General features: G+C 39.6%; 1 protein-coding gene across 1 annotated transcript in view; it reads left to right on the forward strand.

Annotated features, from left to right (window-relative positions):
• Positions 1-9,670, forward strand: part of LOC117435931 (centromere protein J-like) — a 30,896-nt gene extending 21,226 nt beyond the window's left edge. The window contains exons 10-15 of the mRNA XM_034060765.1: positions 3,449-3,607; positions 6,372-6,470; positions 7,260-7,400; positions 8,173-8,257; positions 8,623-8,743; positions 9,481-9,670. Coding sequence (XP_033916656.1) covers positions 3,449-3,607; positions 6,372-6,470; positions 7,260-7,400; positions 8,173-8,257; positions 8,623-8,743; positions 9,481-9,670 — 795 coding nt within the window. The remainder of the gene's footprint in view (positions 1-3,448; positions 3,608-6,371; positions 6,471-7,259; positions 7,401-8,172; positions 8,258-8,622; positions 8,744-9,480) is intronic.
• Positions 9,671-12,670: the final 3,000 nt, after the last annotated feature.

Here is a 12,670-nt window from a genome sequence, read left to right on the forward strand (position 1 = left end):
TGAAGTTTTACTTCATAACTAAAATACATCTCTTTTGCTGTCACCAGCTAATCAGCTGATTAATTTTTATTCTGTGCTCAGTGGAGATGGGAAACAACTGATCTATCTTGTGCATGCTGGGAGGCTATTTCTGTCTCCAGCCCTGCAATCCCTTTGTATCACAAGGGTCTGCATTTAATGGAGATCAATGTGTTTCCAATGAAAAAAAAAATAAAAAGTTTTAGGGAGATAATTTGTTTATACAAGTGATGGAATAGAGAGACTCTTTATCAAGAACCTCATCATGTGTGATTAACCCAAACACTTACAACTTGAGTCTCTTAAAAAGTGTAGAGCTCAATTGCAGCGGTTGCCAGGGTTGCAGTGATTGCTATGATTCATGAAGCAACCTCTTAGAATGACATGCATCTGTATGAAAACAGAGACCACATGTAACTCGCTAAGCCTATCTTGATTAATCTGACATTACTCTTTTAAAAATAGGTATGCCAGTGAATAATTTTAGAATGTGTAATAGGTATGATGCATTAAATATGAGAACAGCAGCTTTTACAATGGCATATGTAACTAGCTGGAGAACCTTTACTAGCACTGTTGTGCATGGAAGCTCCCTCAACTAAATGGGGTGTTCTTTTGATACAGCATGAACGAAACTAACCACGTTCACGGAAAGAGCTCTTCTTTCCCCCTGGCTTCAACTTACGTCTTCACTTTTGCAGTCCAATACATCCTACTTCATGAGCTCATTAGGTTAAAAAGAATGAGCATGTGCTTCTTCTCGTCACATTTTTAAGGCATATAAAGGTCTCTGTCCCTTGGCTACAGCATCATCCATTGCACTGCATCAGTAAATGCTGACTTCTGAGTGTTCTTTTGAAACGCGGCTCATGAAGCCTCCTTTTCCAAAATAGGCTTTCTATGCAGCTCTGTGTTAAAACTCTTGTAATGAAGTATTTTCTATTTACAAGTCTTATATAGGTAGTTCTTAAATAGCTTGAATTGTAATATTCTTTCTGTACTGAACAACAGTCGAAGTGTATCCAGGTGCTTGTGCAAAAGCAATCCCACAAACTGATTTATCTTTTCCTGAGACAGCAATAACCTAGACTTTTTCCCTAGGATATTTTTTATGTGCACTGCAGGAACCTTATCCCATACTACAGTATGTAAAAAGTTTTGATTGGACCAGGCCAACCCCTAGTGGTGACTCAGGGGGTGGCTTTTGCTAAATGTGTGTCCCAGTGTTTGAAGGTTCCAGCACCCACTGCTCTCAGTGTAGTCTTTAACAGTCCAATGTATTGTTTGAGTTTTCTGGAGGCTGGTGTGTGATAGAGGATGTGATATTCCCATTCAATGCCATGCTCTTTGGTTCAATTGTCTATGAGGTTGTTTTGGAAATGACTCCCATTGTCTGACTCAATTCTTTCTGGGGTACTGTGTCACCATAGGACTTGCTTTTCAAGTCCCAAGGCCCATGTTAGTGTCTGACTGAAGCTGATGAATATTTGAGCTGCTGTGGCCCTCTTGGCACTTTCTGATGATAGCGAGCTAGCTGGCTCAAAACTAATCAGGCAGAAAAAGCAGCTCATTTTTGCCTGATTCTACGCATTGAGCCGGGTTAATCCCCCTCTGTGGTTGCTGGTGCCATGTAAAGGAAGGGCTGGGGACAGAGAAAGAAGAGTGGGACTCTAGTAATTTGGGCTGAGATTGGCTTCAGCTGCTGTGAAACAGCACTGATGGCTTTTCAAGTTCTCTGAAATTGCTTGGTAGTTTCAGTCTTGAGATCTTTAACAATAAAATGATGGATTAGGAGCCCTTTCATTCTATCAGCCTGCAATTTTTGAGATAATAAGTCTTCATCAAAAATAGTTTTAAAGGTCTTCAGTACTATACCACTTGTCTCAAGCTGAAATCCCAGGCATATTTTGACAGTTTGCCTACTCACTTCTACTTGAAATCGTGATTATATCTGAAGAACTCAGGCATATCCACAGAATCTGCCTGCAGAAGACACCTCCAAATTTAAAATAGATATCATATCCCTTTACCAATAAATTCTATTAGTTTATGTACCTTCTAGTATCCTTGTCCAAAAGTGCTGATCAGTTGCCTGTCTCCTGCTCAGAACCATTTTACGCTTGGAGGAAAAGATTTAGCTTTTAAAAATTCTACAGCTTTCTGGTGCTGCAATAGGATTTATTGTCTCCTTCCTTGTAAGCCCATCCATCAATTTGTGATGTCATTCATTAATATGAATAAGAGATCACCATCTGCAACAACAACAGTTCCCCCAACTTTCATTGATCAAAGGAAGTAAAATTTGCAGCTGGCAAAAAATAGCCACAGTGACTGCTGTCAGAGAAGGAATTGTGCAGTCTTCCCATTTGTTTTTTGCTAGTCCCATGTCTCTTGACCTGCCGCTCATGGATTTGGACAAGTGATGCTGATGGCAAATACCTTCTTTGCATGGACTGCTTACACTCACCTTCCTAAGCATCCCCTCTCCAGTGTGTGAGACATTTCTAAATCAGAGTACCTGCTACTATTTCCATAGGGGATTTTGAATGTTTCTTTCTTTCTGACCATCATGTGCTCATTTCCAGCCATTCACCAGCTCAGTGCATTAGACATTGTTCTGCTGTCAGACATGGACATTGTCCTTTGCCATTTCTGGGGTGTCTTCCACAGTGTGAGCAGTGACTATGCTTTTGTCTCATATTGCCAGTCATTTCTGTGTTAGGTTTGCTATCTTAAAAGTTTTGACTAGGCAAGAGTGCATCCTCAGTTTTCCTGTTATATCAGTGTAACGATTCTTTTGCATCTGACCAACTATGCAAATCCCATATATCTCATGGTGGTCATGCAGGAATATTTTATGTTTCCTCTGTGCTCTGGTCAAAGGTCTCCCCAGAAAAACTGAGGAAATACTTTTGAGTAACTGTGATCTTTCCAGTACAAATGCCTGCTATAGTTTCTTTGAAACTGGTCACATCTCATTTCCTTTCTGTGTCTTCACATCTGTCTTAGCAAGGCTTGTGTCAGCCTTGATTGATGGGGAAGTATGAGGGCAAAACGCATAAAGGGTGGACATCTGGCAAGTAAAAATGAGTTGTCATGCAATATATTTTACCAGGGTCAGCTCAGTTGTGGTATCCCAGAGATGGGTATCTTTCCTGATCTTGGCACTGAGGGATGAGAACCTGAGAGCAGCTGTTGGCCTCACACTGTGAGCCTTGGATTACCCTTGACTTACAAATGTGAGAAGCAAAATAAGACCCCAAATAGAGATTTATGTATAAAATATGTGTATGTCTGTGTGTATGCCCATATACACAAACATTTTCCTGAAAGGTTTAAATGCTTAATAGTGCCTCTGTGGTAGAACAAATCTTAATGCTATTTGAAGATGTTTATATCAACTTAATGCAAATACATTCAAACCTTTTAGACAATAAAAGGCTCTGTGCAAAGGGATGATCCTTTGAGATCGATGACAAAGGAACATCAGGAAAAGAAACCATCTAACTGCTCTTTTGGCAGAAGCACAACACCAACTGGCAGGAAGACACCTCACCAAGGAAGACTGACACCTTTTGAACCAGAAAAAGTAAGTCACTAACAAGATCTATTTAGACTGCCTTTATTTTCTTTTTACTGTATTATTCAGAAGCTGGATTGAGATCATGATCCCCACACAGATGCTACTTGGTCCTTTTTCACTGGTTCTGCAGGTTTTTTTTTGCCAGAAATTTTCTTAGAGACTGTTTATACATGTATAATGTATCAATATATAGTTATATTTATTTTGTTATTTGGGCACCTGCAGGCCAGATCATGGGTGAATGCTTTGAGAACTGCACCCCTTGTCCTCAGAAAAAGTGCAGAGCTGATCCCATTCACAAAGCATAAAGGCATCTCAGGGCCAGCAGTTCCCTGGGGACCAGGGGCTGGGAGCATCAGGGTCTCCCAGTGCAGTCTGTCAGGATAGGGCCCATCCCACAGCCACAGCCAGGGAAGAGGGCAGGCTGGGGATAAAAGTCAGAGTCATGCCAGAATCCCAGTCATCAAAGCCCATACTGATGAGATTGGTGGTCACAAGAAGAAATCAGCCCATGGGTTGGGGTTGGGGTATGGATCAATGAGGTGCATGGCCAGGCACAGGCATGGCTGTAGTACAACCCAACATGGACTGAGAGTGAGAGCTGCTGAAATGCAGCTCCCAAGAGAAGGGATGGGGTGGGAGGTAGGGGGATGGATCTGTCTGAGGTTTCTTCCAGCAATTCCTCTCACATCTTTTTCCCCAACTGTCTGAGCCGAGATTAGACACCAGTACCATATCAGCACACAGACAGCTAAACTCCTAGGAAAGGGGAAGTCTGCTATGTCCATGTCACTAATAGCTCCCCTGCTACAGTGAAGCACTGCTGTGTGTCAGGGCATCTCCATTTTGCTTCAGGTTGTACATCAACCTTCTCCTGCTGGGAGAAGAATAGATGACAGGAAATCACCTGGAGCTGTCTCACATCTGAGTGTTGGTTTTAAGGAGCCTGACTCACCTTCCTATATAAAAGGTAACTGTGGGAACTTTCTGACTGCCTAGAGTAGTCTGCAAATGACTTGGAAAAGCTAGTCCACAACTCTTGAGTCACAGTTAATATGTTATCACTAAAACACTCTTATGATTCTTAGAAGATTTATTAATATTGTATTTTACAAGAGAGACAGCAGATTGTGCTGTTGCCTGCTTACTCACTGGGTTTATTGTCCTGGAAGCTCAGAAGGTGAGAGAACGGATGTGGTCTGCACTTCACTTTGGTTGAGGACAAAACGACCTTAGGGAGGATGGGCAAGCTGTTAGCAAACAACTAATTGGTATAGGAAACAATGTGTTGCACGAATCTGAGAGCTAGCATCTTTAAAAAAACTGAGATAGGTATGGAAATATGACTCAGCGATTTTTGTATGCTTTCAATGACCCCTTTTACTTTGCTTTTTGCTATAGGCAGGTCTTTACCCATTTCATATAGCTCAGAAGACATGCTCCTCTCCCATAACAACAGCAATGACACTTGCAGCTTTGCACTCTGCAGTAACATTGAAGAAACAGAGGTATTTCATCATGTAACTCTATAAAATAATTCAGTGAGTCTGTGATCTTAGTTTTCGCATGCAACATGCTAACTCCCATCCAGCTGAAAACAGTACTCTCCTGGCTTTATTTGCTTGCCTCTACTCATGATAAGTACACTCTTTAAAACAATATTGCAATATCTTACAAAAAATATATTTCTTTATCAAGATGTTCCTGCACAACTATTGGATATTAATAGATTTATGTTCCTAGTTACCTTTTTATTTTGGCTCAGAAAGAAGAGACTCTTAACCTTCAAAAGACAGAAAAATTGTCAAAACCTCAGAATAAAGTGGCTTTCGTGACCACACACAGGAGAAGTGGCATAACTGCATATGACAGCAAAGTACCTACAGACAGTTCTACTGCTTTTGTGGATGCTGAAACAAAGGTTTGAGCAACTTACAATTCTGGCTCTTTTATAATCATCAACTGTCCTTTTTTTTTTCCATTTGTGAACTGAAATTAAACACATCAAGAGAAAGAAAACTTCCATTCCCATTTCCAATGCTATGCAGTGGACACAGAGTTTTAGGTATGGACCTGGCAACTTCAGGCATTGTGTTTACAGCTTTTTACTGGAGTGTATCATAGCCCTTTGGGGAGCAGTATTGCCTGTTCCTTTGGATCCCACAAATCAAAACATACCACATCTTCAAACCGCAATTAACATTAGTTAGTAACCGTTCTTGATGCTATGTGTCAGATGTCAATTAACTTAAGGCTATTTTATGCTGCCAGACAGTGCAAAGAGCACTTATTGTAGTGGTAAATTGAAAGTGTAGCATCCTGAATATCTCTTAAGTTACATAATTGGCATTACCAACAGCTAAGAACCATTTAATTTGTTTTGGAAGAGTGAATTTAGCTAATATGGGTACATTTCTTTCAAATCAGTAGCTCAATATTCAGAGACAGACCCATTCTTTGTTCTTGTGTTCATTCTTAATTTCCTATAGCATAGTTTCATCAGAATGCACTCATGTCACCTCATTTTTGGACTTTCTCTATGCTATGTTTTGTTTTGCTAACCGAAGTTAACTGGAGTTAATGTGCAACTTTTCTAGTTATGACTATAAGACCAAAATTGGTTACAAATGCAAGGAGATACCAGGAAGAAGGGCAGCTTTCCTCTGTGTGTGTGAAAGTAAATATAGGTTTTGCACAGTTAATTAAAATTAATTAAAATATTTTTAAAATATTTCTTTTTATATATCACTGTGATGTTTTTATAATGTAGCCTCCAAAATCAATACTATCTAGAAGGTCAATGCTACATCAAGACAGAAGAATAAGTGAAGAAGAGGTGCAGGAAAAAATTGAGTATCGTGATGGAAAGGTGAGGTAAAATAGGATGCAAAAATATTTGAAGAGGTTGTCGATAGGACTGCAGTACAGATGGGAATCACTGCTTCAAGTAACCATAGACTATTATGTCTCCAATTAAATGTGTGTTCCTCAAAGGAGAGCTGAAGTATAAGGTTCACACCAGGAATGATAGGAAATATTTATAGCTGATTAGCTGAATAACAAGTAAATTATTTGTTTTCTTGTTTCCCACATGGATTTACTCTATGACTTTCACCAGATTTGTTTTGTTTATCTCAGTTATGGACTGGGAGGAATGACATACTTACCATTAGAAATGAAAATGTGCTAGTGGGGTAGTGATGGTGTTTGGTAGGCCGTTCTTTTCTTTCCTTGGATGTGAATCTAATGGTAGTGAGATGTGCCAGCTGGACACACCACTGTGGGAAAAGCCTTTCATTATACACATCTGGCTACGCCTGGAGTAGCATTAGTGGAGTTGGGTTCAATGCAGCCTGTCCTGTTTGCTCAAGCCACCTGTCAAAATCCTCAGAGATTCCCCAGCTGCATCTAGAGATTGCTTCCAGCTGCCCCTTTTCATGAAGGCCCATAGCTCAGCTTGGCAGCTGGTTTCATCCCTTTCCTGGAAGTCCTTGTTTTCCAGGAGGAGATGAGCAGGCAACTCCTGCTGGCTTCCCATTGTATTCCACAACTTGCCATGAAGCTAGACAATTTGTGTCTGAGTGGCTATGTAAACTTGCCTGCACAACACCTCAGGTACTTTGACTTAATTAATATTAGATGATCTATGTGTTTGAAGGTAGAAGAGGTGCTTACTGATGGACGTCGAATCATCACTTTCCGCAATGGTACTAAAAAAGAGATCAGTGCTGATAAAAGAATGACAACAATTAGCTTTTTCAATGGAGATGTAAAGAAGATCATGCCAGATCAAAGAGTGGTGTGTAACTTTTTTGTTTTAAGTAAAATATAATTATTAAGTGATTTTCAACAATGTCCTATCATTTATCTTGATCTATCATTCTGAGGAGAAACTGATGAGGAAGGGTGTTGGTTTAACTACCCTGAGCGGTGAAACTGTCTCATTTATAAGGACAAAAGTGGACATGAATGTAGCTGGCAAAGAAGGAACAAGCAGGTAGTTGGAGAAGCAGATTAAAGGAGATTGAAGGAAGGCAAAGGGCAGGGGCAGCCAACTGAAGCAAGGACTGGTTTTTGTATGTTTGTAGGACAGGTAGTATAGTAAAGCCCTTCCCAAATCTTCATTCGCGAAGTCAAGCCATCACCGTCATTGGGGGTTCTTCCATCTGGTATTGTGTAAATAAAAACAGTTAAAAATAATGTGAGCTAGAGTGGAAATAAATGAGGCCTTGGCATCAGCAGAACTGTTTTGAATTAATAGTGCATGGCTGGGAGCTGAAGCAAAGAGGTGGGAAGATGACTTTCATATGTGCACTGTTCTCCTGTATGCTGCAGAGATGAAAGAAGCATCATCTAGACACAGCCGTGGGGGGGTGGGGGGGGGGATGGTTTGTGTGTGAATAAGAGGAAGGAACAGCAGTACAAAAATAGCTACATCTGTGGAGGTCAGGGGCAGAAAATGACCTTGAAATTATCTTTTTAACATGGGTTATTTTTAAGCACATTTTTATGGTTGAATCTGCTTATGCAAATATTGTGAACATGCTACAAACACTTCACTCTCCTTCCAGATTTATTATTATGCAGATGCACAGACAACCCACACTGCTTATCCAGATGGCCTGGAGGTGCTGCAGTTCCCTAATAATCAGATAGGTATGTAAGAACTCATAAATGTGAATTATACATTCTGGAAGATTTTTATTCTGAAAGTGTTGCCTTATTCTGACTCCAGCAAATTGGGCATTTTCTCTCTATTTTGCTTTGTCTTTGTATTTCTCTTTCAGTATGTTCCATCACTTTACTGCTCAGTTTCTTCCTACAAAAGAAAGATAATAATGGGATGCAAATGCTCCTCTTTGAGTTCTGATTATCTGAATATTCAATTCTTTGATTTCTTTAGCAGTACACTGGATATAATTTCCAATCTCACTACAGTGTCCAAAAAAAATCTGATCTACCTCTGTGTAAAGAAACATGGAAGAATACCAGACAGATTTTTTACATCTTCTTTTCGACAGAAAAACGTTATCCTGATGGCACAAAAGAAATTGTGTTCCCAGATCGCACAGTGAAATGCCTTTATAACGATGGATTCAAGGAAACTTTTTTCCCAGATGGTACAGTAGTAAAAGTAGAAAAGTAAGTCTCATGTTAGTAACAGGTACCAGGCACTGGACACAGGTACAAAGATACTAGCATTTAAAACTGTCTGGATTCTGCATGGCTGGGAAATTTTCACATGAAAGAAGAAAGGATTTGTAAGATAATGAGGGATTTGCTACAGTGAGGCACTGAAAATTGTTCACTTCCCCCTTGGGTGATAGGTGACTGAAATTTTCCTCATTTAGTTCCATGTAACTTTACACTGACCAAGGTTGCTGGGAATTCACCAGCTGCCTGTGTTAACTATGGGGGTACTAAAGCACTCAGGATGAGAACTCCTGAGCTCTATTCCTAGCTTTTTGTCTGTCTTTCTGATCTTGGGTAAAGCATTTCATTCATTTTCTCTCTATTCCTCCATGTAAAATGAGGAAAATCAAGAATAAGACTTTCTTACACATGCCTCTTCTGGGCTTAGGGAGGATCCCATTGTAAAACAGATTTCCTGCTTGTAAAATGCCTTGAGATCCCCTCGTGAGGAAGTAATTTAAAAATGTGGATCTCACAATGCATTAGGTATAATTCTATGCACTGAAGTATTTTGTATTGAAATCGTGCCATTCCATGTAAATTCTGAGGTGAATTATAGCCTATCTGAGAAAGTTCCTACTTGACATTATTTTCCACTTTCATTGTGTCACATTAGACAGCTCAGTGAGATAGCTTAATAACAGACAGTGCCTTCTCACCACTTCGTTCATTGCTATTTCTTTCAGGAATGGAGATAAAATAGTGGTATTCAGTAATGGCCAAAAGGAGATTCACACTGTACAGTTCAAGAGGCGGGAGTACCCAGATGGCACTGTGAAAACTGTGTACTGCAATGGCAGACAGGAAACCAAGTACCCCACTGGACGGGTTCAAATCAAAGACGAGGAGGGTAATATCATCCTAGATAAGAAATGATTCCTTCCCTCAAGGGGCTGCACTCTAAGTAAGTAGCTCAACCTATTTTCTTGGCAGTTCAGAACTGTTAGGAAGATTTAAGCCTTGCAAAAATAAATGGGTGGAACCATAGGGCTGTAATGCAGTTTGTCTCAAGTGACTGGTGCTTAGTTCAGAATAAACTTACCCAAATTAAATGTCTCTCAAGTATGACTTGAAGGAGATGCAGTCATGTCCTCTTTGTGCATGTAACATTAAAATAAATGCCCACAGTATTTCTCATCAAAGTGTTTGTTTCCTGATGTTGATCACACTTTCCCTTGTTTCTCTGCTGATTAGTTACAAAAGTGACTACAACAAAGAAGTATGGAATAAGAAGCTTTTGAATTTTAGTTTATGTTGCTTTATGCCTGTTTATGCTCCATCCCTGGCAGTGTTCAAGGCCAGGATGGACAGAGCCTTGGGTGACATGGTTTAGTGTGTGGTGTCCCTGCCCATGGCAGGGTGGTTGGAACTAGATGATCTTACGGCCCTTTCCAACCCTAACTATTCTATGATTTTATGCAAAGTAGAAGGAATCTACGTATTGGGTTTTTTTTTCTCAGTTAACCTCACAAAAGAGATGTAGAAATTATTAACGTTTTCAGTTGGTTTAGATTCTTTGGAGCAGAAGATACCAGCATCTATCAGGTCTTATCATGAGCAGTACATTAGACCAAAACCTGAGCAGGTGTTGAATAAACAGTCACAGCTCTGGATGTCCCTTCTAACCTAAATTATTCAATAATTATAGGATCATAATCTGAGAACTCTGTCTCATGCATTTGAAGACAAAATGTAATGCTTATTGCATCCGGGTCATTATTTTGGATTAAATACCCCTTTCTTCTTCCTCCATCAGTCTTTCCTCAGACCTCCTTTTTATTGCTTTGTATTTGAATTAACCTCTCCCAATACTGCCTTTATCCTTTCGGCAGTGCAAAAATATATCTGGTCAGTGATTCTCTCCATCCTCAGGGCTCTTTGAATGGCACTTGATACCTAGGGGGATTAATCATTTATCAGATGCTGCTTTCATCTGCTTTCCCTACAGACTACTTGTCCATCATCTGTCTTGAATTTTTCCGAAGAACTGAAGCATTTCCCCTGCAGAGCTCAGCTCATTACCTGCCCATTGACTGAGAAGACCAATTATCTCCTTATGACCTCCATAAATTCCTGTAGCAACAAACACTTTCATAGCATGCTGTTTCAGCCATTTCCCACACCTAAGTGCAAAATAATTTCAAGATTATGGAATTGCTCTTTCTTCTCCTCAGTTTCCAGTGGGTCGGACTATCAATGAATCACCATTCAAGTTACAGAGCATCTTTGGAAGAAATAGATTGAATAGAGCAAGAAGTGTTGCTAATATTGATCATACACATGCTTCAGTTTATTAATTTGATCATGATGCTGGGAACATCCATGCATTTTGATGTCGGCTGATGTGATAATAAAATGCATTGTTTTCCTTCACTCCTGTGTAACAAAGGAACAATTTATAAACCTATGCTTTTCTCTAGTGAAATATTTAATATAAATTATGTGGTTTGTGAAAGAAAACTCTAACTAAAATAAATCCAAAATTTAATTCTTTTCCATGTGTTTCAGTAAGAATTTCAGTTCAGTGCTGCATTATGCTGACCAAAACAAATCTATGTTGATTTTTTTTCTTAGTTAACCATGATGAAAAAAATGAATGTTATTAATGTTTTCAGTTTGTCTGGGAAGCTAGAAGTGATACTAGTGTCTTGTAAAGGACCACTGGTTTTATTTCCAGAATTCCTTTTAGCAAAAGTTTCACCACTTGATATGCTGACATTCCCTTTGTTTCTATAGTAATACAGAAAACAGGCTTTGTTTGCAGTTTTTAGCCTTAAATCACTGTTTGCCATTCAATAACCTGTGTATATTATCCCTTCTAACTGCAAATTAAATAAGGAACAATTTTGTTTGCATGCTGCTTGTTCCTTGCTTTGTTAAGCATTCTCAACTGTGCTGCATGCATCAGCATGGTGAATGCACACATCAGCAAGGTGTTTCCACACACACATTGTTGCATGCATAGTTTTAGAGACTGACTTGTACATATCCCCAGTGCACTACACCTATGCAGGTGTGTAGGCCAAATTATTCCAGAATCAAAATGCTTCCTTCACGTGCGGCCTTACTTTCTGGCAAATCAATAACAAACCTTTAGTTGGTGAAATCAAAGGGTGAGATCACTGAGGATTTCACAGTATTTTTGCCAACCTGTGTCTTGCCATTGCTTTCACCAAGGCATGTTTTTCAAGTGATATTTTATAATATAATAGCAAAGGAATTATTGCAGTAAGGGGCAAAAAAAATGTTTTGAAAAGGAGGAGACAAAAAATTTCTACTTAAATGACAAGCTCTATCAAGCATGTTAAAACTGGGAGTCCTTCACAGACCACTTATGACATACACCACATTATTTTTCACGGGTTGATTCTCACACCCTATCTTCACCTTCCACTTGCATTAGTTAGCCAGAAGCAGTAATGGCTCTACCACCTATATCTCATAATTGTAAGAACACAAGCAATCCAAATTAAGTGCGACTGCATACATAGTTGAGCAGGAGCGAACACTTACCTACTTTACTACGGTTTTTGTCCTAGAGGGTGTGCAAATTTTTATTAATCCTTCAGGGAGATGGACACAGGTGGGAAATGCCACTTCTTATCTTTCAACATATTTTTCTGGCATGAGGAAACATTCCATAGCCAGCATTTGGCCAGAGTTTTGATTCAAATTTAGAATACAATGACTTCTGAACAGTGTTACTTCCATTCGGACAGCAGGGGACAGCAAAGATGTACAAGGGCACAGCAGTATTTCACCCATCATCTAGAATACTTCAGTACAGTGTAGGTATTCTTGTATGCACAGCTGATCACTAGTTTTAATGCAAGCAAAACAAAGATGCCTAACCACAGTACCCATCAGGTGGCATTT

This window comes from Melopsittacus undulatus, chromosome 3 (genome assembly GCF_012275295.1).
Source record: "Melopsittacus undulatus isolate bMelUnd1 chromosome 3, bMelUnd1.mat.Z, whole genome shotgun sequence".
NCBI lineage: Eukaryota > Metazoa > Chordata > Aves > Psittaciformes > Psittaculidae > Melopsittacus > Melopsittacus undulatus.